The sequence below is a fragment of the Rhineura floridana genome, chromosome 21, assembly GCF_030035675.1.
Source record: "Rhineura floridana isolate rRhiFlo1 chromosome 21, rRhiFlo1.hap2, whole genome shotgun sequence".
NCBI classification, from domain to species: domain Eukaryota; kingdom Metazoa; phylum Chordata; class Lepidosauria; order Squamata; family Rhineuridae; genus Rhineura; species Rhineura floridana.
The window spans coordinates 18,558,831-18,582,405 of record NC_084500.1 but is presented as its reverse complement, the minus strand read 5'-3'; the positions used below and the strand labels follow the sequence as shown (position 1 = coordinate 18,582,405).

Here is a 23,575-nt window from a genome sequence, read left to right as displayed (position 1 = left end):
TACCCTATTTCACACTTCCAAAAGCAATACGCAAAACAAAACGGAGCTTTCTTTTTAAGTTTGCACTTCTCTGAATTTTGCAGTGCAGTTCCCCAGCCAAGTGCAACGCATACAAAATGCACACATTGGGGTAAGCTGCACATAACAATGTATATATGAGTGATAATTACATCCAAAATGCATTATATTAGGGGAAATTGCTGACAGACGTGCATGTTAGGCAAAATTGCATACACAATGTATATTATAATATGCTGATGAATTCTCATAAGGATACTTTTAAAAAAAAAAAATCACAAACTGAAGTGGAAATGTGGACAACTTAACAAGATTGGAAAAATGCAGAAGTGAGAGAAACTGGAAACTGACCGATTCAGCCATCCCTAGTCTTCACTCAATAAACACAAATGGGGGTCAATGCAGAAGAGACCAACCACGCTGGGTAACCTTCCCAGAGAAAGGACGGCTTCAGACAGCAGCGAGATTCATTTCGTCTGACGAGGGGAAGGCCCCCTTGTTAAATTCAAAGGAGAGAAACAGAAGGCCGCAGCAGCAAAATGGAGGTGTAAATTTACTCTCCGTTTATGTGGTAAGATTAGAATATGAAGGCAATGGCTTTAGCACTCTTAGTGAAGGGTTCCTTATGTCCCCTTCTGACATGACACGAGACATGTTTTGTTCAGCAGGTTGCTCTTTCCAGTGATGAGAATGTAGGGAGCATTCCTCTCCATGCCAGCTGCTGCCGTGACGTTTTCTACCTAGACGCTTGGTTCCTCAAAGCCTCTTCCTCCTCCCTGTTTGTCCTTTTCTCTTAGCTTTGCAGCAGCATTAGATGACAAGCCAGTCCACGTCCCCAGAGTTCAGCTGCATGGGAACATCCACTTTTGGAACGAGGACCGCCTCCCAGATGAGAGGAAGGGCTCCTTCTTGGTGCTGCCGCTTGAGGATATCCGAAGGCGAGTCTTTGGCGTTCTTGGACTGGACACACTCCGGGACAAGAATGAGAAGACCATCTTTGTACCCCACGAAATCCGTTTCTATCAGGTGGGGGCCACAAGAAAGCTGTGTGAAGACCTGGCAACATTGTCCAGCCCCCTTGGGAGTGTGACTGGTTGCAGGGGTGTTGCTTTTGGAAGTCCGCAGCTTCAAGAGCCCGTCTTGATATGCTTAGTGTTGCTAATGTTCCATGCTTTGGAATGCTGCATTATTTCCAAATTAATTGTGAGGTTTGTTCTTTCCCAGGCGATTGCAAACTCATTCAGCATAGCCTACCACCACATCCGCACCAAGGAAAGCATCATGCAGGTGATCATCACTGCTGTGGGATGGGTCTCCGCCCGCGTGGGGCATCTCCACACCATCACTGCATACTTTATGGAGCCTGGCGAGAGCAGGGTAAACAGCTAGCAGTTACAAAAGTATGTGGACACTTAGGAAAAACACAAAAGTGTGGTGGGGTAGGGGGTTCTGTTCATATTTTTGCATTTTTTTTTCCTTTTAGGAAGCTGCTTCATACCAGGTCAGACTATTGGTCCATATAGCTCACTGTTGTCTACACTGACTGGCAGCGGCTCTCCAGATTTGCAGACATTCTTAGGCCTACCTGGAGATGCTGAGGACTGATCCTGGGACCTTTTGCGCTCAAAGCAAATGCCCTACCACTGAGCTACAGCCATTCCCAAACCTTTTAACAAGTTGTACATCCTTAATCTCACTCCCCCCACCAGTTGCCAATATTTTTCTGGCAGGGCTCTGGTGCCTCATAACAACTGCCTGATAGGCAGATATTTAGCAGGTAAAGATTTCCCCATGGCTTTGATAACTTGGGAGGCAAAAGCTTCAACGGCTACATTTCTGCCTGTCAAGGGGCTGTAAAAGGCACTGGAGACCTGCCCGAGAAAGGTCTGACAGCTCTGTTCCCCCCACCATGCACATTTGTCTCCCCAGGTCTTATGTGCAGGGTACAGAATAATCAAGGTGGGAGACTGTCCAAGAAGGGAGACCAAGAAAACATAAACCAGAAAGTAAACTCTGTTATCCTGTCCATTCTGTGGTCTTTTCAAAGACAGGATAGATCACTGTGATGCCAAAGTGGACATAGCTTAGACCGAAGTCATCAGCTTCTGACCCTTGGGTGGAGTTTGGTTTAACACAGTGAACTATGGATCATGGATGGTTAATCAGTGCTCCTCCCAGAATCCAGATGTTGCTGGACTCTCCGCTCCCATTGGCTATGCTGGTTGCAGGGGCTGCTGGGAGTTGGGAGCCCCAGCAACATCTGGAGAGCAACAGATCCCCCAGTTCTACTATAGATGAACACACATTTCTTCTTTGCTATGCAGTGCCTTTAGTAAACACCTCGATTAGCCTCAAGACCACTCGGTGAAATAGGCCATTCACGTCATTTTACAGATGTGGGGGAACAGAGGCTGAGAGGCAGCAACTCGCTGAAGAACCCCCAGCGACTCAGTGGGTGAGGAGGGGTTTCAGCCCCAGTCCCTCAGCTCACTAGACCATCCTACTGACTCTGCGTCTTGGAACAGTTGCTCTGGTAAAAGGAATTTCATTTGGCCTGTTCCCATTCCTGTCTGCAGTATGAAACGTGGCCATTAGTCTTTATGACCTCTTTCGCAGCCGTATATGCACTTCTCCTGAAAACTTTAAAAGAGGAACAACAAACGTATTCATTTGTGTTCTATGATCCCTACCGAAAGTATCATGCAAAAAGAAAGGAAAAAGGCAGAGCTGATGCAAAGGCTCTCTGCCGTTCTTCCTTGAACAACCAGCAGGAGGCGCTGGTGCATTACTTGACTCTTCTTTAAAGGCAAGTTCCTACTTTGCAAGAGGCATACTTTGGTGCCAAGATGATCCACCTTTTGACATTAGTCTGCCTTAGCCTTTCCCAACCTGGTGCTCCTCCCAATGTTTAGGATGACAACCCGTCAGACCCGGTTTTCCAGTCTTGCTCAACACCTTTACGTGAAAGAGTGAAATGAGATGTTTCCACAAGGCAGTATTCGACTTTCACTCCTGTCACTCATGCCAGCAGCAATAGGTGTAGGTATATTCGCTATAGGCTAAACATGAAGTCCATTTAATGCTTCTAATTCCAGACAACACCTGGAGTGGGGTGGGGTGGGGAAGAGCCAGGGAAACAGAAGGGAAAAGCAACACAACACTATCACTCAGCAGCTGGTTACTAAAAATGTGTCACTAACTAGAGTTTGGGGGGTGGGATCTTATTTGATTTAATTTGCAGTGTGCAGTCTCGTGAATTAAGAACATTTATGGAATAAGAATAAGCAGGCTGTGCGCTGCGGCCCAGTCAGTGTCATCGTAGCTTAGCAGCAGAGCACATGCTCTGCATGTCTGCGGGAAGCTCCAGATCTGGTCCCTGGCACCTTCCATTAAAAGGAACAAGTAGCAAGCGATGGGAAAGAGGCCTTCTGTCCACTTGAGACCCCAGAGAGCTGCTGCCAGTCAGAGTAGACAGGACTGGGCTGGAAAGGCAAACAGTCTGACCTGGTAAGAGGCAGCTTCGTATGACTCACCTGCCAAAAACTTGCATTGTCCCTCAATTTTTTTTAGTCTTCCTCCCCTCCCAAAGCGTGGTATTTGATGCTGGTCCTACTCAGAGTAGACCCACCCCTTAAATTCAAATTAGGACTACTCCAAGTAGGACTTGGTTTAATACAGTCCAAAATGTTTACCCATCTATTGTGGTGTTTTTTTCCTCTTGGCAAGCTCTTTCCCCTTTCTCTTTTCAAGATGCATGACTACACCTTGCGTAAAGTAATGGCTTCGGATCTGAAAGGGCAGGTGGAGATCCAGCCCCCTCCAGGTCCTGTGCTCAGCAGAAAAGATAACATCTTCAGGTGAGTTTAAGAGTCTAATGACATTAATGATGTGACTAGCAGGTAGAATGCAAGCTTGTAAAAGTTGCATGTGTGTGATAGCGATTGTCCTCAGGAACACAGCACGCAAGGAGGTGTAAGCATTCCCTCCCCAGCCACAATATTGGGGAAACACCCCCCTTCACCAAGCAATGACATACATTTAGGTTAATGTTAGCAGAATCTGGATTGTGTGTGTGAGCGTACTGTCTTTAAGTCGATTCCAACTTATGGCGACCCTATGAAGAGGGTTTTCATGAGGCTGAGAGGCAGTGACTGGCCCAAGGTCACCCAGGGAGCTTCATGGCTGTGTGGGGATTCGAACACTGGTCTCCCAGGTCGTAGTCCTTAACCACTACACCACAGTGGCTCTCTAAGGATTGTGGCCTGCTAATAAACACACTGGCTGCCATCTAGGTCCTGCTGTTGCTCATGTTGTCAGGTGCAACTCTACATGGGCATAGGGCTGTGTCTCCATTCATAACTGGCGCTGGGGAAGTTGCGCTTTCGTGTTTAGGGCTTCCCCACTGGCTCACAGCTACAGTGACAGAGTCAGCTGATTTCCATAGGGGCTTCCACATCCTGTGCTTAGTAACAGGATACAGTAATTACTCAACAACAGTTGCTGTGGAGTTGTCTGGACTTCAGCAGAGCTGCTCCAAGTCTCCTTTGAAGTAAGGAAGGTCTGGAGGCTAAGAGCACGTGGCTGGTTTTCTGGAGGCAACATACTTGTCTTCCAAAGTACTCCATGTTGCTGCTTCAGTCTTTATCATGTCTTCTTAATTTCCTTCTCTCTCCAAACCCTACAGGCTTATCTGTTCAATGCAGCTTTCCAAAGAGGATGCACTTAGCCAAAGAGCTGCCTGCATTCCTTTAGAGCTCTCTGCTTTTTGTTAAATTCAGCAGTTCTTGCCTCGCAGCCTAGCGCTGCTGACCAAGCCCAAAGAAGATTGTGGTCCCACGCCAGCAGGGGGAGTTAGGCTGGGGGTCTCCTTTCTGCACCGGCCAGGCTCCAGAATGCCATGCAACAAGCTTTGCATACTCTAGTGGGCTTGTGTTTCTCAAGCAGCTGCCTCCTCAGCAGCAGGTTGGCTGGGGCAAAGGTCATTGCAGAGCTGGGAAAGGTTCACAACAGGGAAACCAAAATTATCAAGGGGGTTGAGTAACATTTGGGTTTTTTTAAATTAGGAAAAAAGGTGACAGGATTGAAGTGCATAAAATTGTGTATGGTATGGAGAAGGTGAGTAGGGAAGAGTTATTTCATAACAGTAGAACCCAATGGGGCCATCCAGTGAAGCTGAATGTTGTAAGGGGCAGGAAAGTCAAAAGATCACACTCTGGAATTCACTCCCACATGATGCAATGATGGTCACCAACTTGGATGGCTGTGAAAGGGGATTAGACAAATTCATGGAGGCGGGTAAGGTTATCTATGGCTACTAAACACAATTGCTATGTTTTGCCTCTGCTGTCACAGGGAGGATGCCTCTGAATAAGAGCTGCTGGGGAGAGTGCTGTTGCACTCAGGTTGGGGTCGTGGGCTTCCCATTGGGGCATCTTATGTTTTTGTTGCTTCAGGATGCAAACACAGAGTCTGTGATATTGTCATTAGTCTTCTCTTTAATTGTAGAGATTACCTGTTCAAGTGCATAGACTGTTCTGAAGTGGTTACCATGTATGTGTATGAAGAGCATCATATTGCCGTTCCACTGAGAAATCAAATGGGCCAGGCCATTGTGGTGCTTGACCTCAACCTTGGAAACCACCAAAGGCTGCCATCTTTTGAGCACAAGGACCTGCAGAAGATGCTCAAGATAATGCAAGCTGCCACTTGTGAGATACTGAAAGAAGATTCTGGAGAGAAAGATCCACTCTACGTCTTGGGTACTGTGCACCTTAGGCAGCAGAATAGTTCTGCTAGTGCTGCTGGTGGTTGAAGAGATTCAGGGTATTCATGTTAGTCTCCTAAGCATATTAAAAGAAGCAGGAGGGATAGAAAGCCAGACAGCCCTAGAGATAATACGTTATAGCTGGCTGAAACTTGGGGATTAAGAATCTTGAAATAAAACTTCCAGGTTATAGATCTACTTTATGGTTGGGCCGCCACCACCACCAAAAACTGCTTTAGTTAATTTCTAAAAAGAGGCTACCAGAAAAGTTAATCCTCTAAGACCTGGAAGCCCTGTTTGATAATCTCAGATGCATAGAGACAAGCTGTGGTTACTTAATGGCAAAAAATGCACTCTGCACATGCTCAGAACCCCCTTTTTTACTCTACAACATCTTTTACCACTGGTTTGCACAATTAAAGTGGATTAAAGCACTCTGTTGTCCTAGTGCTACAAATCCACTTTTTAAAAAAAAATATAGCAGACTTCCTGCAGTTAAGAAAGTGATACAGAAATGCACTGAAAAGTGAAGTAGGAACAAATTACTAAGGTTAAGATGTATCAACACCAGGTAAGCAAATCAGGATGAATTCTGGATGAAAGCTTATTGTATAACTTCCCTGCAAACAAATCTAAACAAACGCTCAGTAAACACTGGACACTGTATAACCTCACATGCAAGCAAATTAGAATGAATGCTCAATAAACAGGTCATTTGGAGGAACCCTATGTTTCAACAAAAGGGAGCAGTTTCCTCAGGAGAATCTTTGCTTTGTTTCCCAGAGTATAGTCTCAAGGCACATGAGGCCACCATCTTGCTGATGTTAAGCAGGTCTGTGTCTTCTCAGTGCCTAGATGAGAGAGACCACCTGGGAACAACATGCACACTGCTCTGGATTCCATCATGTGAGAAGAAAGGCAGGATATCAGTATAAGAAAACAAATGTAAATCACTGCATATAACAAATGTAAATTAATGCATATATACATGGACTTAAAGGTTGCACTAGAAGACTCAGAAACAAATAATTCTTCAACTATTTGGCTTGTCATCCCAGAGGCAGAGTATGTTGGGGACTGGCGGCGTGGGGGAGTCCTCTTCTACCGATTCATGCTTCAGGACTTGCAGAACTGCATCTGGAATCTCGACCCTTGGTTTTCCTTCGGCGAAATAAGGTGCTTTGAACAGCCTCCGGCCCTCGTGCATACAATACTGAAGTGTGTACTGCTGATTTTGTACCCTCAGTGGGCTGGTACACAGGAGGTTGAGGACTGGAATTGTTGCATACAGGTGAGAAACTGAAAAAAAAGCATTAATTGGGGGGGGGGGAAAGTAGTTTTGCTCCCAGAAAAGATTATGCGCCTTTGGATTATTACTGGGCGAGGTTAATTAGTGGAAGAGGAAGGAATGAAAAGCTAAAGAGCATGCTCCTTCCCATAGGATTCTGGTTGGCCGCTGTGAGAACTGGATGCTGAACTAGATGGGCCACTGGCCTCATCCAGCAGGCTCTTCTTAGGTTCTTAAACAGGAATCTGGGGGGAGGAGGAAACTGGGTGAAAATGTGTCTGGTTCTAGCTGCAGAGGTTCACAAGAAGGACCCAAGTCTACGAATGTCAAGTAAGATATTATACTCCCCGCATCTGCATGTACATTTTTCTTGTTTTCTGTGCTCAAACCATAAGATCTTAGAACACTTCTGAAAAATGCCCAGGCCTGAAATCTGATGAATCTCCAAGGGCAGGGAGTTCTGAAGTGGGGGGGTAACTACCAACTGTCCTTCCCCAGTTTCCTTCTCTTTTCTGTTTTTCATAATCTCAAACTAGGAACTGTTGCAGCCTTTGCCAGCCTGGTGCTTGCAGTCCAAAACATCCAGAGGGCACTGGCTTGGTGAAGGCTGTGCCACTGTATGAAATCAGCTCCCCTACCATCACTAGTCCATGAGTGCAACCTTAGTTTTGTTGGACAGGTTTGTTAAGATCTGCAAGAATGTCAGTTCTGAGTGGTTTGCTGCATGAGGCATGACTTGGACCTTTCTTGAGAGTAAAAACAAGTGTGTCTTTGAGCACCTTAAAGACTAACCATTTTATTATGGCATACTGTTTTTGTGAACCCAGAATCTATTTAATCAGATGCATTTGATTAAATTGATAAATTAGCTAGCATTTAACTACATTCTTTACTATTTTTGCTATAAGAGACTAAGACTGCAATCTGATACATAACTACTCAGAAGTAAGCTCCATTGGGTTCAGTGAGACTTACTTCCAGATAAGTATGTGTTAGATCGCAGCCTAACTCAACTACTGCAAGCCTCTGGAAATTTTATTGGGAATAAAATTGACATGGACACAACTCCTAACTATTTGGAAATGGCACTGTTGATCTTGTGGCTACAAAAAAAACCCCAAAACCCAGAAGAAACTGTCCTTTCTTTTCTTACATCTTCCAGCCCCCCCAGACTTGACACAGCAGCTTCCCTTCTCCTTTGCATCCTGTTAGCATTTTCAGACTAGCCTAGATATCCCAATTGTTCATGATTTTCTTATAATCTTCTAATGCTTTTGTTCTTTGCACCACAGAAAATGGATGGAGAACTTATTGAAAACATTTGCTACTTTGATCCCACTGCTGCCTATGTGGAGATTCGACCAGAGACTCTGTATAGCTGCCTCCTTGGTAATTACACAATGTTTTACATAACTGCAGAACTGTCTAATTGTATTTATTTGTTTATAAAAATAGTTATATACGGCTATTCATAAAAAAATCAAAGCGGTTTACAACATATATAAATACTGTACATGATTAAAACCATATAAAATTTTAAAATCAGATATCATTAGCTAATGATGGCAGAAAGATGTCTTCTCAATTGCCTGCATAAGCCTGGTGACATGATGAGAACAGCATAAGGACGTTAGAACCGCAGCAGAGCAGACCAAAGACAATTGTAGCCCAGCATCTTGTCCCCCACCCTGGGCAGCCAGGAGTCCCAAAGGGAAGCCTGCAAGCAGGACATGACGGCCCGTAGCTCTCTCCCACTGTTGTTCACCAGCAGCCAGTATTCAGAGGCACTCGGCTTCTTCACAGAGAAGATAAAGAACACAGCCATGGTGACTAGCAGTCATTGGTAGTCTTATCTTCCATGAATTTGTTTAATCTCCTTTTAAGTCTATCTAAGCTAGTGACCGTCACCACTACATCTTGTGGCAGTGAATTCCATAAATTAACTATGCTTGGTTTGGACAAGAGGGTAGCAGATAGAAGAGGCCGCACAGACAGAACATAACAGGAAAGCACAGTTTCTAATTCACACGTAAGCCACTGCATAACGTATCCTTTGCCCTCTGTATTCTTTACACCTATTATCCATATGGCTAACTTTGTTCTGAATTTCAAATGTGGATGACAGCATTCCCTTTATTTCCCATTAAAACGATTTTTCTCCCAGCCTGGCTTTGCTACTTGCTAGTGGGCTGCATTAAAGGACATGACTTCCCCCAAAGAATCCTGGGAACTGAAGTTTGTTAAGGGTGCTGGGAATTGTAGCTCTGTGAGGGGTACACTATAGTTCCCAGGATTCTTTGCAACTGTACATTAGGAATAGCCTGAGATGCAAACTCTACCCCTGTTGAGGGGAAAAGTCAAATTTCCAGTCGGTATTCTGTCTATACGGACATTAATATATAACTCAAGAGTTGATTCAATGTGCAACCATAAATCACAGGAGAGACCTGACAATTATCCACTCCAAAGGACTTACTGATGAGGAACTCACTAGCTGCCATCTGAATGTCCACGTACCAGCTTTTGTGCATGCACCAACAGGTCTTAGGAACCATCCCTTCCCACAGCAGTCCTTTATGCCCCAGAAAAGCACTGTTAAGTGAGACATCCTAGTTGTAAGGTGCAATCTTTGAAGTACAGCTGTGTGAACACTGTTGATAAATTTCAGTGGTGATCTCCACAAATGGAATAGCACGTGACACCAGATATCTTCGCTGAATTGTGCAACAGAGGACCTGGAATATGTAGGCTAACTAGCACTTTTTGTTTTTGGTTTTTAAATAGGTACACACAGAAAAGCTGTGTGGAAGTTTGGCTCAGCTCCTGTGGAGTATCTCTACAACTGGGTGAACACCTGTCTGTCATTAATAGAGCTGGCAAAGAAACTTCAGCATCGCCCGAGTATGGGAACATCATCTTCAGTTCTAATCACTCCCACCCTGTCTCGGTCGATTAGGTCATCCCAGATTTCAGCGAACACAACCCAAAATTTAGCTGTTTCTTCAGTTTAAACTTGTTATGTTTAAAGCAAATATTTGATGTTTAAATGTCTCTCTCCTCCTCCCTCCCTTATTGATAGCAGCTCTCACTTAGTGTGTGCGAGTGATTTAAAAGGTGAAATTATACTTCATGACAGCGTCTTTACAAATGTTCAGAGGTAGATGTTCTGATAAAAAAGGTGGGATATGGTGACCTTAAGGGACCAGGTGGATTGCTGCCAACTTCCATTTAATCCTGACAGTAGAAAGGAGGGGATTAAAGGGAAGAGGAATTGCAATGGTACCTCTTTACATGGTTCACAAATGATTAAAAAGAACAGCAGACAGAAGGAGAGAAGAGCATCGGAATTAAACTATTTATTTACCAAAGCTCTGCTTTCTGAAGTGGCTTTTTAGAAGTCATTTTAAGCTTGATATGATGGAGAGTTTGTGTTTCATTTCTTCTGGGGGGGGGGAAACACACCTACACTCTCATTTTAAGGCAACAGGGAGCTTTTTGATTGGCTAGAGCCTGAGATGATGACACACTTCAGTGTTCTGATGCAAGATTTCATCTTTGCAATAATTTATCTTTCAGTAGAATCTTTTTTAAATAAAATTTGGGGAAATTAAAAGTTTTTTTCCCATTCTCCAGCTGACAAAAAACAATGGCATATCTACCAAATATTTTGTAATTTTATATTATAGGTTGCTTTTAACGTTCCCTGATAAATTGATTACAGTGTTATTACAATTTGTGATTCCTCTGATTATCTGATGCTTCAATAACAGCAAGTGAATATCTGGAGGGGGCAGGGCAGGGGGTGGGGTGGAAGGAAGGGGGAGACATTTCAAGTACTTTGCAATTATGCTCCCTGGGAACAGTGTCCTTAGCAAAATGCTGATACCAAAAGGTCTTTGTCACCTCTGCATGTGCTCACAGGCAATTCTGCAAGAATACAAATAGCTTTTTCTAATGAAAAAAAAAAGAGGGGGGTGCCTGTTTATCCCTGCATGGCGCATCTTTAAATGCTGTGTGACAGACAAGGCGATGGACTACTTTGGGGGCACATTGATAGACATCCAAATGAATCCATATACCACCATGGACAGTGGCGGTCCTGTGTTGGTTCTTGCTTCCTCATGAATCTCACTGTGAGGTCCAAAACAAGGCACAGTGAGCAAAATGTATTAGGCTTGCAACCCAGAAATCTTAAAATCGATGACTGAAACCCATGATTCAATCAGTTGATTGTTCTGTGAGTTAAATTTGCATGTGGGTAAAAACAGTATTTCTGAAGCAAGAAGCATATTATGTTTGTTGTTGGATGAAGCACAAATTTGTTGAAGGTAACGCCTTTTGCTTCCCTGGATGGAGAGGAGACTCCCGCGGCTTTTGCATGGCCAGAATGTAGCAGACCACCATGCACTGCGGTCACGTCTATTGCACTTTTTGCCACTTGTCCTGGCTGCTGCTAGCAGGTGGCCCCCTAGAAGGTTGCCCACAAGGCAATGCGGCCCTCGGGCTGAAAAAGTTTCTTCACCGTCTTTCAACAAAAAGTTACCCGACTCAATTTTTTTGCTGAGCCTATGTGGAAATTTCTTCTATATGAAGATAAAAAGAGGGGTCCTTTTTAAAAACCTAAGGCCAGAGCAACTTCAGGCATGTGCAGTGTTACTTGTCCTCATGAAGAAAAAGGAGTTTTTAAAAAAGTTAAAAAGAAGACATAAGACCATATCTAGGACTAGTGATTATTAACATGTTTTGTCTTAATGCTTAATGTCGCTCCTCTGGTCCCAGGTTCATGTGTTCGTACCCCCCAAATTTAAATGAAAATCATGTTAAACAAAAGTTGGCCTGTGATTGCAGAGTTGAAGGGATGCTTATTCCGGCCTCTGCCACCAACCAGGGAATCTAGAGGTATTGGGAGGCCTCCCAGGAAGAGTGTAACAGCTGGGAAAAGATCATCCTGGCCCCATCCATTAGAAGGCGCAGTTGTTCTAATGCGCCCTCACCTCTCCTCTTCCCCTGCCATTCCTTTTTCCTTTGGTATTGTGTCTGACTAGATTGTGAGCTTGCAGATGTAGCCCTGTCTTCTAACATACACATAGTGTTGCCTCAGAACATTGTTGGGTAACATCCTGCCTGATGAAGAGCTCTGGAGAACTCAAAAGCCTGCCACTCTTTTGTGATATTTTGGTTGGTCCAAATCACAATATTGCCCAACCCAACTGTGGATTGTAGACATTTTTAAATAAGTGTTTAATAATGATAATAATGATAATAATGCACACTTAAGTTTCTGCAAAAAATATTTGATTACAAAAGTTCCTTTCTTTTTTTAAATATTATTAAATTATAATAATCACCCTTAATCTTCTGCAGAATTATTTCCCTCATTATAGAAAAGGGGTGTTTTAAATAATAATACACCTTTAATCTTGTGCAGAACTCTTTGCCTCATGACAAAAAGGTCCGTTTTAAGCTTTCCGGTTCTGCAGAGAGTCCCTTCCCATAAAGAAAAAAGAGTGTTATTTTTGTTTTCTAAAATAAATGATGACGATGTCAGGGCAAAGCCCTCTGAGCAAGTGCAGAGTGCCTTTGTCCTCCCCCTGTGGCTGTCAGGTGTGTTTCCATGCTACGCTGAGGGGGCAGAATCTTAGGGAATTTCTAGCTTGTCATAATAAAGACTTAAAAAAAAATAAAGTTGGAAATAACAGAAATATTACTGAAGACCCAGAGCACTTAGCGATTTTTCTGCCTGTTGTAGCCATTGTAATGTACTAGGTAGGTGCTGTATGACTTTTGTGGGTATTTTAATTGCTTCTTTTATTTTCTTAATACACAATCTCATTGTATAATAATAATAATATAATATTTAATTTGTTTGTCGCCTATCTGGCAATTAGCCACTCTAGGCAACGTACATTAAAATGATATAAAATACAAAAATTTCAAATGCAATCACATAATAACAATAAATAAAATATTGGACAGTCATCGATACATATAAAAACAGTTATATTAGCAGCATACGATAGATGACAAAATCATGGAGATTTACCCGTCCCAAGGACCTCATAGGCCTGTTGGAATAGCCACGTCTTCAGGGCCTTGCGAAATACGTCTAGGGAAGGGGCATGCCGAAGATCACATGGGAAGGAGTTCCAGAGAGTGGGGGCCACCACAGAAAAGGCTCTCTCCCTAGTACCCACCAACCTAACTGTTTTGGTTGGCGGGATTGGGAGAAGGCCTTGTGTGGCTGATCTAGTTGGGCGGCATAGTTGGTGGCGGTGGAGGCGCTCTTTCAGGTAAGCAGGGCCGAAACCGTTTAGTGTTTTAAAGGTTAATACCAACACCTTGAATCGGGCCCGGAAGACAACCGGCAGCCAGTGTAGATCAAGTAATACTGGCGTGATGTGGTCGCGGCGGCAGCTGTTGGTGAGTAAGCGCGCTGCTGCATTCTGTATAAGTTGTAATTTCCGGGTTGTTTTCAAGGGTAACCCCACATAAAGCGCATTACAGTAGTCTAATCGAGAGGTGACCAGGGCATGTACCACGAGCGGGAGCTGTTGAACAGGGAGGTAGGGTTGCAGCTTACGTATAAGATGTAATTGATACCAAGCTGCCCGGCTCACAGCCGAAATCTGAGCCTCCATGGACAGCCTGGAATCAAGAACAACTCAGAGGCTGCGGACCTGGTCCTGTAGGGGCAACCTCACCCCATCAAACACCAGGTCAACATCTCCTAACCCTCCCTTGTCTCCCACAAGTAGTACCTCGGTCTTATCAGGGTTCAACTTCAACCTGTTCCTGCCCATCCATCCACTCACGGATTCCAGGCACTTGGACATGGTCTCCACAGCCCTCTCCGGTGAAGATTTAAACGATAGAGCTGAGTGTCATCCGCATATTGGTGACACTGCAGCCCAAATCTCCTGATGATCTCTCCCAACGGCTTTACATAGATGTTAAATAGCATGGGAGAGAGGATAGAGCCCTGTGGCACACCACAATTGAGAGGCCAAGGGTCTGAAACAGGTAGTTGATGCCTATCGGAGAGAAAGGAATGGAACCACCGTAATACAGTGCCTCCTATTCCCAATCCCTCCAGGCGATGTAAAAGGATACTGTGGTCAACAGTATCAAAAGCCGCTGAAAGATCAAGGAGGACAAGAAAGGTGAATTCTCCCCTATCTAATGCCCTCCTCATATCATCAACCAGAGCGACCAAGGCTGTTTCAGTTCCATGTCCAGTCCTGAAGCCTGATTGGTATGGATCTAGATAATCCGTTTCATCCAAGTGTGTCTGCAACTGATTTGCCACCGCTCTCTCAATGACCTTGCCCAAGAATGGTAAGTTTGAAATTGGGCGGAAGTTGTTTAAGATCTGGGGATCCAAGGAGGACTTCTTTAAGATGGGTTTTATAATAGCCTCCTTGAAGGCTAGTGGCATAACACCCTCTTGCATGGATGCATTAACCATTGCCTTGATCCCCTCTCCCAATTTCTCTTTACAGCTCATAAGGAGCCATGATGGGCAAGGGTCATTTAGACAAGAGGTAGGCCTTACAGATGAGAGCATCTTAATTCCACAGAATCCCAACTGTAACATAAGAAATAAAAGCAGCAGCGAAATATAATTAAAAAAATGCAATTACGGATCCATTTTGACGCCTGACATGCGTATTTTTAGCACCCACCCTATTTTGGAATTTTAAGTTTTTCAAATTATTCTTAACGTCGCATTTTAACGCGGTTGTAACCCACCCTGGGTCCTTTGGGTCAAGGGTGGGCAATTAATAATAGTAACTTTAGGACCAACCCTATTGTTGTGAGTTTAGGTTGTGTGTTTTAACTGTTTCTAATGATGTTGTAACCCGCCTTGCGACCTTCGGGTGAAGGGCAGCTACTAAATGTAAATATAAACGTTAATAATAATAATAATAATGGAATCTCAGCCGGGCCGCCACACAGCAGCTGCCGCAGCCTGACGAGGCCCCGAGGAGAGGCGGGGGAAAGAGGCGGGAAAAAGCACGAAGCCGCCGCCGCCGCCGCCGCCGGCCTCCCTCCTCCCCCTCCCCTCCGCCTCCTCCGACGTCGCCAAGATGGCGGCTCCGAACAAGCAGTGAGTGTCGGGGAGGGGCGGGGAAAGCGCCGTCGAGCTGTGGGAGAAGCATAACGCGGGGAGGGGGAAGAAGGGGCACCCCCCAAAAAAGGAGGGGTGAGGGAAGATGGAGGGTGTGCGCGCGCGAGAGGGGCGCCCGAAGATGCCGCTACCGGGTGTGTGCGTGCGAGGCGAAATGGAGGCTCAGGGGCTGAGGGGATGTTGGGGGAGCTGGAGGAGGCGGGGCTTGAGGCGGAGGGGGAGGAGAAGATGGGGGGCTGAGGTGATATGAGGGGCGGGAGGCGATGGGGGACTAAGGGGGAGTTTGTGAGGTGCAGTAGGGCGGGGGGCTTTAAATGGGGGCAGCGAAGAGGGGCGCCCTGACGTGGGAGTGGGGGGGCTGAGGGGGGAGGGAGGAGACCAGGCCTGCTTTGAGTGACCCCCCCAAAATGGCGTGTGATTGCTTGTTTTTCCCCCTCCCAGAGCTCACCTCACCAGGAGCGTCGGCGGTATCCAGTGCTAGGCCTACTCAGAGAAGACTCCTTGGGACTGAGTCGTGGCCATGCACATCTGAGTAGGATTAACGCTGGATACAAAAAGCACAGGATTTAAAAAACCGGGCCTCTGAGCATGTACAGACTCCTCTCTCTCCCGCCACGGCCTTCGTTGGGTTGAGAGGCGGGGAGAGCTTTTTCCTCCTGCAGGGCCGGGACCTGTCTTGGCTTGGACAACATTTTATTTTGAATTTTCTTTGAAAGCGTTGCGAGTCTGACTTGGTCAGGTCAGCAAATAAGGAATTGTCAGTCTAAAAGTGTAATGAAAACAACAAAAAATCCAGTATTTAGATATGAAAGAGAGCAGGCGGCTCCTCCAGGAATGAATAGGTTAAAACAAACAAACAGCAGAGTGGATAAATAAAACCATTTCAGACTTTACTACTGCAGTGCCTGGACAAATAATTGGGGAATTACTTGGAAGGGCCTTGCTCAGTGGCAGAGCAGCCGTTTGGCATGCTGAAGGTCCCAGATTCAATCCAGGTAGGGCTGGGAGACACTCTGTGTCTGATGCCCTGGAGAGCCGCTGCCAGTCAGTGTAGGCAGCGCTGAGCAAGATGGAGTGTTGGCCTGACACTGTATTATAAGGCGGCTTCCTATTTGGGGGAAGGGAAGGAGCTCAGGATTTAAAACTAAGGAGGTGAAAATGGGGTGGGGGAGCAAAAAGATGACCCAGAAGACAGTCTGTGGGATTATATACTGTGCAGTTTGACCCTGTAGAGACAGAGAAAGGGAACTGGGGGTGATGGATGGATTTGTGGAGAAGCTAACCAGTGCAAAAATAAACAGGAGTTCAACATTTCCTTTTTTTAATATGCTGCCATTTACTCCATTTATGTACTGCCGTGACATATGTTTTCCTTCTTTCCCCCACCCAATTTTATCCTCTCAACAACCCTGCAAGGCAGGAATGGGGAACCTGTGGCTGTCCGGGTGTTGTTAGACTACAGCTCTCATAATCTCTAGCCACTGGCCCTGTTGGCTTGGGCTGATGGGAGTTGGAGTACAGCAACATTTGGAGGACCGCATGTTCCCCATCCTTGCCATAATGGAGATTAGGGTCAGAGTGTGACTGGCTCAAGGGTGCACAGTGAGCTTTATGGATGAGTGAGGATTTGACCGGGTCTCCCCAGTCCTAATCGGACTCTTTAACCCGTCCTTCAGCCACCTGATGCCCTCCAGGTATTTTGAACGACAACTTCCATCTGCCCCAGCGTCATATAGCTATGCTGACTGGGGCTGATTGGAATTACAGTACAAAACACCGAGACTGTGCCCGGGTGGAAAGGTTGCCTTCATCACTACATCACACGGTCTCTAGTTTGAAGAAGAAAAAAAGCTGCAGCGCCTATTAATAGCAATTCTTAAAAGCACACACACACCTTAATTATTTTTCATGCAAGCACGTAAACTGCAAGTAGCAGGCATCATTTTAGAAGAGGCATTGTTCTTACTTCTCTCATGCATAGGAGAGGATTCCTCTTTTAAGATGGCACCTCTTGTAAATCTTTCATGGATCATTTAAAAATAAAGTCAGCTGACTGCTTCGCAGACACTGTTTTATTAATATGTGGATTTAATTGAACTCAATTATTGTATTTATTTTTTACAACAAATATAAAAACTATTTAAAAAGAAAATAGTGGCACAGCAAATTAACAGCAGCAGATGCAAAAATCCAGATTACTTGATGGATTGTCCTTTCCAAAAAGCATATTTTGACCTGACATACAAAAACAGAAAGAGTAGATGCTCAACCTTGCTGGTTAATTTCTTTAATTGAGTGATATTATGTTGTTATGCAAATTGGATGGAGAATAACCAGAACTATACAGAAATGTGTTTGATGCTTTAAAAAGTTTTAAAAGAGGATTATACAAATACATGGAAGATAAGGCTATAAATGGCTACTAGCTATGATGACTATGCTCTCCATGGTCGGAGACAGTATGCTTCCGAATACAGTACCAGTTGCTGGAAAATGCAGGAGGGGAGAGTGCTCTTGTGCTGAGGTTGTTTGCAAACTTCCCATAGGCATCTGGTTGGCCACGAGAACAGAATGCCGCACTAGATGGGCCACTAGCCTGATCCAGCAGGGCTGTTATGTGCTTTGTAGTGTAATCGTGATTTAACATAGGGTAACAAAGCCAGCTTTGGATATTCCAGATACTAACTTTCCCTGCTCCCCTCCCTCCCCACATTCTGCAATTCACCACCCCATCCTGGCCCTCTTGTTTCCCACTCTTATCAGCAAATCTAAAGCTCTGTTCCTTTCCCCCCCTGTACATTTCAGGCATAACTACAGCTGGAAAAAAACAACTGGGACTATGGAACACATACTCATTTTTGTTTTTCTCTCCACAGGTATGGACTTATATTTCCCAAAAAAGCGCAACAGAAAACCTTTGTCAAACATGCGGTGTTTATGGATGACTCGGATGACGAGGTTAGTTTCTTTGTGCACTTTTTTTCATCTGTTGTGTTTAAGAGGACAAAAGGTGGGAAATATATTGTAATTATAATTCTAAAAACCTATCTTTTAAGCCATGGAAGCCCCAAATACAGTTTGCAAAAATTCCAAGTGAAAACTAATTTAAAATGGATGTAAACCAACTAAATAGAGATACAGAGTCACTCTGGCAGCAGATCAGTAAATTACGCAGCAATCCTATGCCCGGTTTCTTGGAATTAATCCCATATAAACTCAGCTGGACCTACTTTTGAATTGATCTGTATAGGTGTATGCTGTTTGTCAAGAACAGCCCAGACAGACAACTGAATTCTTTCTGAATTAGGAAGGGTTTAACTATCTTCTTCAAGGCCTGAAAACAGGGATATTCAGGTGTCTCTTGGGATGGAGTTCAACATAGATTTATTTATTTATTTATTTTTAAAACTTATATACCGCCCGACTAGCAATAGCTCTCTGGGCGGTGAACATAGATACAATAAAATACAATATAATACAAAAACATCAGTCTAAAATCAAATTTCACAATCTAACAACAGCAAAGGCTAAAATCAAATTACAAACATTACAATCATTAACAAAAAATTAAAATGCCTCGGAGTAGAGAAAGGTTTTAACCTGGCGCCGAAAGGATGATAGTGGCCAGGCGAACCTCCTTGGGGAGACTATTCCACAGTTCGGGGGCCACCACTGAGAAGGCCCTTGATCTTGTCACTGCCCTCCGGGCCTCCCTATGAGTCGGGACCCGGAGGAGGGCCTTCGTAGCAGACCGTAGTGTACGAGCCGGTTCATAGCGGGAGAGGCGTTCCGACAGATATCGAGGTCCTGCGCCGTATAAGGCTTTATAGGTTAATACCAACACTTTGAATTTGGCCCGGAAGCGTATTGGAAGCCAGTGCAAGCGGGCCAAAACAGGTGTTATATGGTCAGACCGCTTCGTTCTTGTTAGCAGTCTGGCTGCCGCATTTTGCACCAGCTGTAGCTTCCGAACCGTCTTCAGAGGTAGCCCTACGTAGAGCGCATTACAGTAATCCAAACGTGAGGTTACCAGAGCATGTACTACTGATGTAAGATCCTCCTTACTCAGGTAGGGACGTAGCTGGGCTACCAATCGAAGTTGGTAGAACGCATTCCGTGCCACCGAGGCTACATGAGCGCAACCAGAAAGAAAGTGCAGCTCCTCACTTCTGCCAGCCAAATCTGAGAATGCCAGGGCATCTGGCATGGGGGTCTCATCTAATCATGTGGGGGAAAGGCATTTACAAGTTCCCTAGGTAGCGTTTAGGGCAGGATGGCCCTCCAGATGTTGTTGGACTCAATCTCTCATCCCCCCCCCAGCCAGTAGGACCAATGGCTAGGGATGATGGGGGTTGTACTCCAACAATACCTGGAGGACCACAGGTTCCCCATGCCTGGTCTAGGGTCTTCATAATAAGTGGGAGCACTTGAAAATGTTTCCAGAAACTGAAAGGGAAGCCAATGGGGCTTTTTCAAACAGTGTTGTGTGCATCCCTGAAGACAGTACTAGCTAATAATCAGACTACCATATTCTGGGTCAGCTGGAGTTCTTGAATGGTGATGGCTTTTACTGTGCCTCGTTCAAAATGAGCACAAGAGAGAGTCTCCTCAGTAGTGGCGCCCCAGTTTTAGAATTCCTTCCCTCTGAGATACAACTTGCACCAGCTTGTTAAGCTTTTGGCACCAGGTAGAAGCCTGGCTATTCATCCAGGCATTTGTTGGGAGTTTAATTAGTCAGGTTGGATTGTTGCGTATTACTATCTAGTTGCAATTTTGTTTGGTCATGTTTTCTATTGCTGTTTTTATGTATATAAATGTTACTTTCAACTGTTACTTGCTCATGAGTGGAATAGAAATGTTTTAAATGAATAAACATTAAAAAAATTGTTTTCATAGACGGTGCCTTGTAAAGTACACTGCAGTAATTTAATCTGGAGGTTACTAAAGCATGTATAGTAGCATGTATATTTATTCTCTTTGTTCACCCTTCCCACCATATGTGTTTACAGTCCGTCACAGTTTTTGCTGTATTAACAATTAAGGTATGTTATTTTTCTTGTTTGCTGCTTGACTACCTTGAGTATTTGTTTGCGTTATTTGTGTGGAAAGGAACCTATGCTGTACCATTAACATAAAAACTCTTTCTGACATGGAAGAGTCTTCTTTTTTTCTTTTTTGGGGAGGCAGTTGACAAGATAAAAAAAGGAGTATCCTTAATTAAGAACAGCACACAACATTCTTCATATACTTATTAATCTAAAAACCTAGTTTGGTTTTGCTTACCTCTAATTGTGTGAGAAGGCAGGATTATTCCAGTGGATCTGTCTCTACAAAGAAATAAAAGGGTATGGATAATTGCTTTTAGGAGCTGCAAATCAGAAGGCATATTCACAATTAACATTTCACCTTTAAAATTATTACAACCTGAAATCATTACTCGCCACCAGAGTAAAATCAGTTGTTTTTACTACGAGTGCAGATCATTCAGAGTTTATTCTTTTGGCGAGTATTCTCTACTCGCTTAAGTGAGGCTGCAGTCATAAGAACATCAGAAAAGCCTGGCTGCTGGATCAGGCCAAGGGGGCTGGCCTAGTCTAGCATTCTGTTCTCACAGTGGCCAACCAGATGCCCACAAGCAGGACCTGAGTGCAACAGCAACTCTCCCAAGATGTGATTCCCAGCAACTGGGATTCAGAGGTTTACTGCCTCTGACATTGGAGGTAGTATGCTGCTGTTGTGGCTATTAGCCATTGATAGCCATCCAATTTGATGGCCATCACAGTCCTTCCTTTGTATACTAGAGAGTAAGTCCTGTGGAACCCATGAGATTTCTTAGTGGTGTACAGAAATAGGCTGCAGGATAAGGAAGTAAAGCATGTATGAAGCTCTGATGTAATTTAATTCCTTGATGGCATTTCAGCTAGATCACTAGGCCAGTGTTCCTTATTGCTAGCAGAAAACTTTCCTGATTGACTGTTCACAGAAAACTTGACTGTAAACTTGCCCTGTTTAAAAACAAAAATAATTTGTTTCATAGCGATGGTGAGGCTTCCTAATATTACATAAAGCACTGGTAATAATACTTTGTACAATCAATCCGAATCCTCTGGAGTTTTCTGTTAACTCGAAGAAGAAGCTTGGGGTATGGGAGGGGTTTGCATTTAAAGGCTTAATCTTAGGCATATTTACTTTGAAGTAATCCCTTTCACTGTAGGATACAGTGAAAGTTACGATTTAACAGCTACTTTACAAGCTGATTTGAGACCACATTTGACTGAAGAACAAAATAAAAATACTTAATCAAATTTTAAAAATAATTTAACACAATTAAACTACAGATATTTTTCTCTTTCTTCATAAGAATGCAAAAATGTTTGGTTTCTGTGTAACTGTTATTACCACTACATAATCTTTAATATTTCAAGAGAATGGAGAACTGTATTATCTTTCATCTGAAAGTATGCCAGCTTAAGTGCATAAAGGTCAGCACACAGCCTAAAAAACAGCATAGAACAAGTCTGATGCTTTAAGGAAAGTAGTCCTAATCACTAATTTGTATATATGCACATGCAATTAAAATGCCAATCAATTGTTGTAGCTGGTTGACATGAAAATAGCAGGGGAGTGGGACTAGTTTGTAAATTGTACAAGAAAACATGACCCCAGTACACACTGAGGATGTGAGTTTACCTTTTAATTTTAAAAAATCTGTAGTACCCTGTATAGAATCTGTTTTTCCAGTAGAGGGTGCTGCCTGCCATTGAACCTTTATTTAAATACCTGTTACTGTTACTGTTACTGTTACTATTTGCAAGCAGTGTGTAAGAGCTACATATTTTATAAATAGGCTTGATTTTCACAAACGTAGGCTTACTATTGCTTCTTTCAGGAAGCTTCGCAGTCAGAGTTACCAATACATTAAATGTATAGCTGACTCAATATAAACTTTTGGCTGATGCCTAACAATTAGAATTATAATACATAAAAAGGAAAGTGGGGTCATGTCATGCTTTTCTGGTAAAAAAACCTGGTGCTGTTTCTCATATCTTGATTAAAGTGCATGGGTGCCTCTGCAGTATGGTTGCCATGGGCAGCAAACAAAGCGATGCCAGTGCTGGTGAGTGCTGTTTTTAGAAAAAGCCTTGTCTATGAAAAGCAAGGTATTGAATTCAGTTTCCTTTGTCACATTCTGATATGACCTAGAAGAGTCTTGCGGAAGAAACGTGACTCCACAGCAGCTCGCATACTTTTCATGTGAAAGGTGCCAGGACTGGGAAAGACCCTCTGTTTGAAATCCTGGAGAGCTGCTGGCAGTCAGTGTTGACAGTGTTGGCCTAGATGGACCAATGGTCTGACTCGGGTTAAGGCAGTTCCCTTTGTTGGAGAAACAGAGCCCAGGGCAAGGCTATGTAGATGGGATGGTCTCTGAGTTCTGTGGGACAAAGAAAGCCAGCTGCTCATTTGGCAGCCTTAGGGATACCTAGGGCAGGTGTGGGGAACCTTTGCCCTCCAGATGTGGCTGAACTGCAACTTATATCATCCCCGGCCATTGGCCACGCTTGCTGCTGGGGCTGATGAGAGTTGTGGGTCAGCAATGTCTGGAGGGTTAAAGGTTCCCAACACTTGCCCTCGGCCTTTCCCGTGTTTTCAACTTTAATTGAAATAGGTCTCTAACGCTTTTCTTACATTATGTCCTTCTAAGCATTCACAGGTAGTGTGAATGCTCAGAGGTGAGGCAGGTAGTGATGGTGGCGGCAGCAGTGAGAGATGTGGCAGTGGTGGTGAGAGGGGCAGTGGTGGAGGCTGCAGTGGCTGAGAGGGTTGTGGCCTAGGCAGGAGACCCATAGGGGGGAGAAGGGGGGAGCACTGGTGACCTGTGGGGGGAGAAGGGGGAGTGCTGGTCATCATTTAGTGTTGAGTCGTTTCCAACAGACTCAGTACCAAAAATTACAAATCCTCCATTTGTTGACTATAATGCATGCATTCCTTGGTGAATTCTGACTTTTATACTGTGATTATGTATATGTTTATGTATATGGATATTGTTTATATATTTTGTTTTGTAATTTAATTTGATACGGTTTTTTATTGTACCTTGTGTATTCTATTGAAAACCGCTTTGAGATCTTTTAGATAGTAAGCAGTCTATAAATGGAAATAATATAACATATATAATATCTATGGGGCAAGGCAGTAGGTGGGGTTGGCGAGCGAAGCGAGCAGGGACGGAGCCCCTAGTAATAATTAAAAATCTCTATCCTTTTTAAATTATGGATATCTAAGGAAAGTGTGCAGGTAGTATTTAAAAATGTTAGACAAGTTGTTTAGAGATTTACTGTTCCATGTTGACATTCAATGCGCTCCCATTGTATCCTTA

The 23,575-nt window shown here is 44.0% G+C and overlaps 2 protein-coding genes across 5 annotated transcripts in view; both read left to right on the top strand.

The window, feature by feature from the left end:
* The window catches only part of EFCAB5 (EF-hand calcium binding domain 5), a 52,647-nt gene extending 41,922 nt beyond the window's left edge, over positions 1-10,725 (top strand). For all 4 annotated transcript variants that reach the window (XM_061605336.1, XM_061605333.1, XM_061605334.1 and 1 more), the window contains 7 exons: positions 816-1,044; positions 1,243-1,395; positions 3,769-3,875; positions 5,524-5,777; positions 6,841-7,073; positions 8,363-8,459; positions 9,855-10,725. In XM_061605336.1, the coding sequence (XP_061461320.1) occupies positions 816-1,044; positions 1,243-1,395; positions 3,769-3,875; positions 5,524-5,777; positions 6,841-7,073; positions 8,363-8,459; positions 9,855-10,081 (1,300 nt within the window). In that variant the 3' untranslated portion in view covers positions 10,082-10,725. The remainder of the gene's footprint in view (positions 1-815; positions 1,045-1,242; positions 1,396-3,768; positions 3,876-5,523; positions 5,778-6,840; positions 7,074-8,362; positions 8,460-9,854) is intronic.
* A 4,353-nt stretch (positions 10,726-15,078) lies between these two features.
* Positions 15,079-23,575, top strand: part of NSRP1 (nuclear speckle splicing regulatory protein 1) — a 34,062-nt gene continuing 25,565 nt past the window's right edge. The window contains exons 1-2 of the mRNA XM_061605050.1: positions 15,079-15,177; positions 18,075-18,156. Of these exons, the coding sequence (XP_061461034.1) occupies positions 15,158-15,177; positions 18,075-18,156 (102 nt within the window). The 5' untranslated portion in view covers positions 15,079-15,157. The remainder of the gene's footprint in view (positions 15,178-18,074; positions 18,157-23,575) is intronic.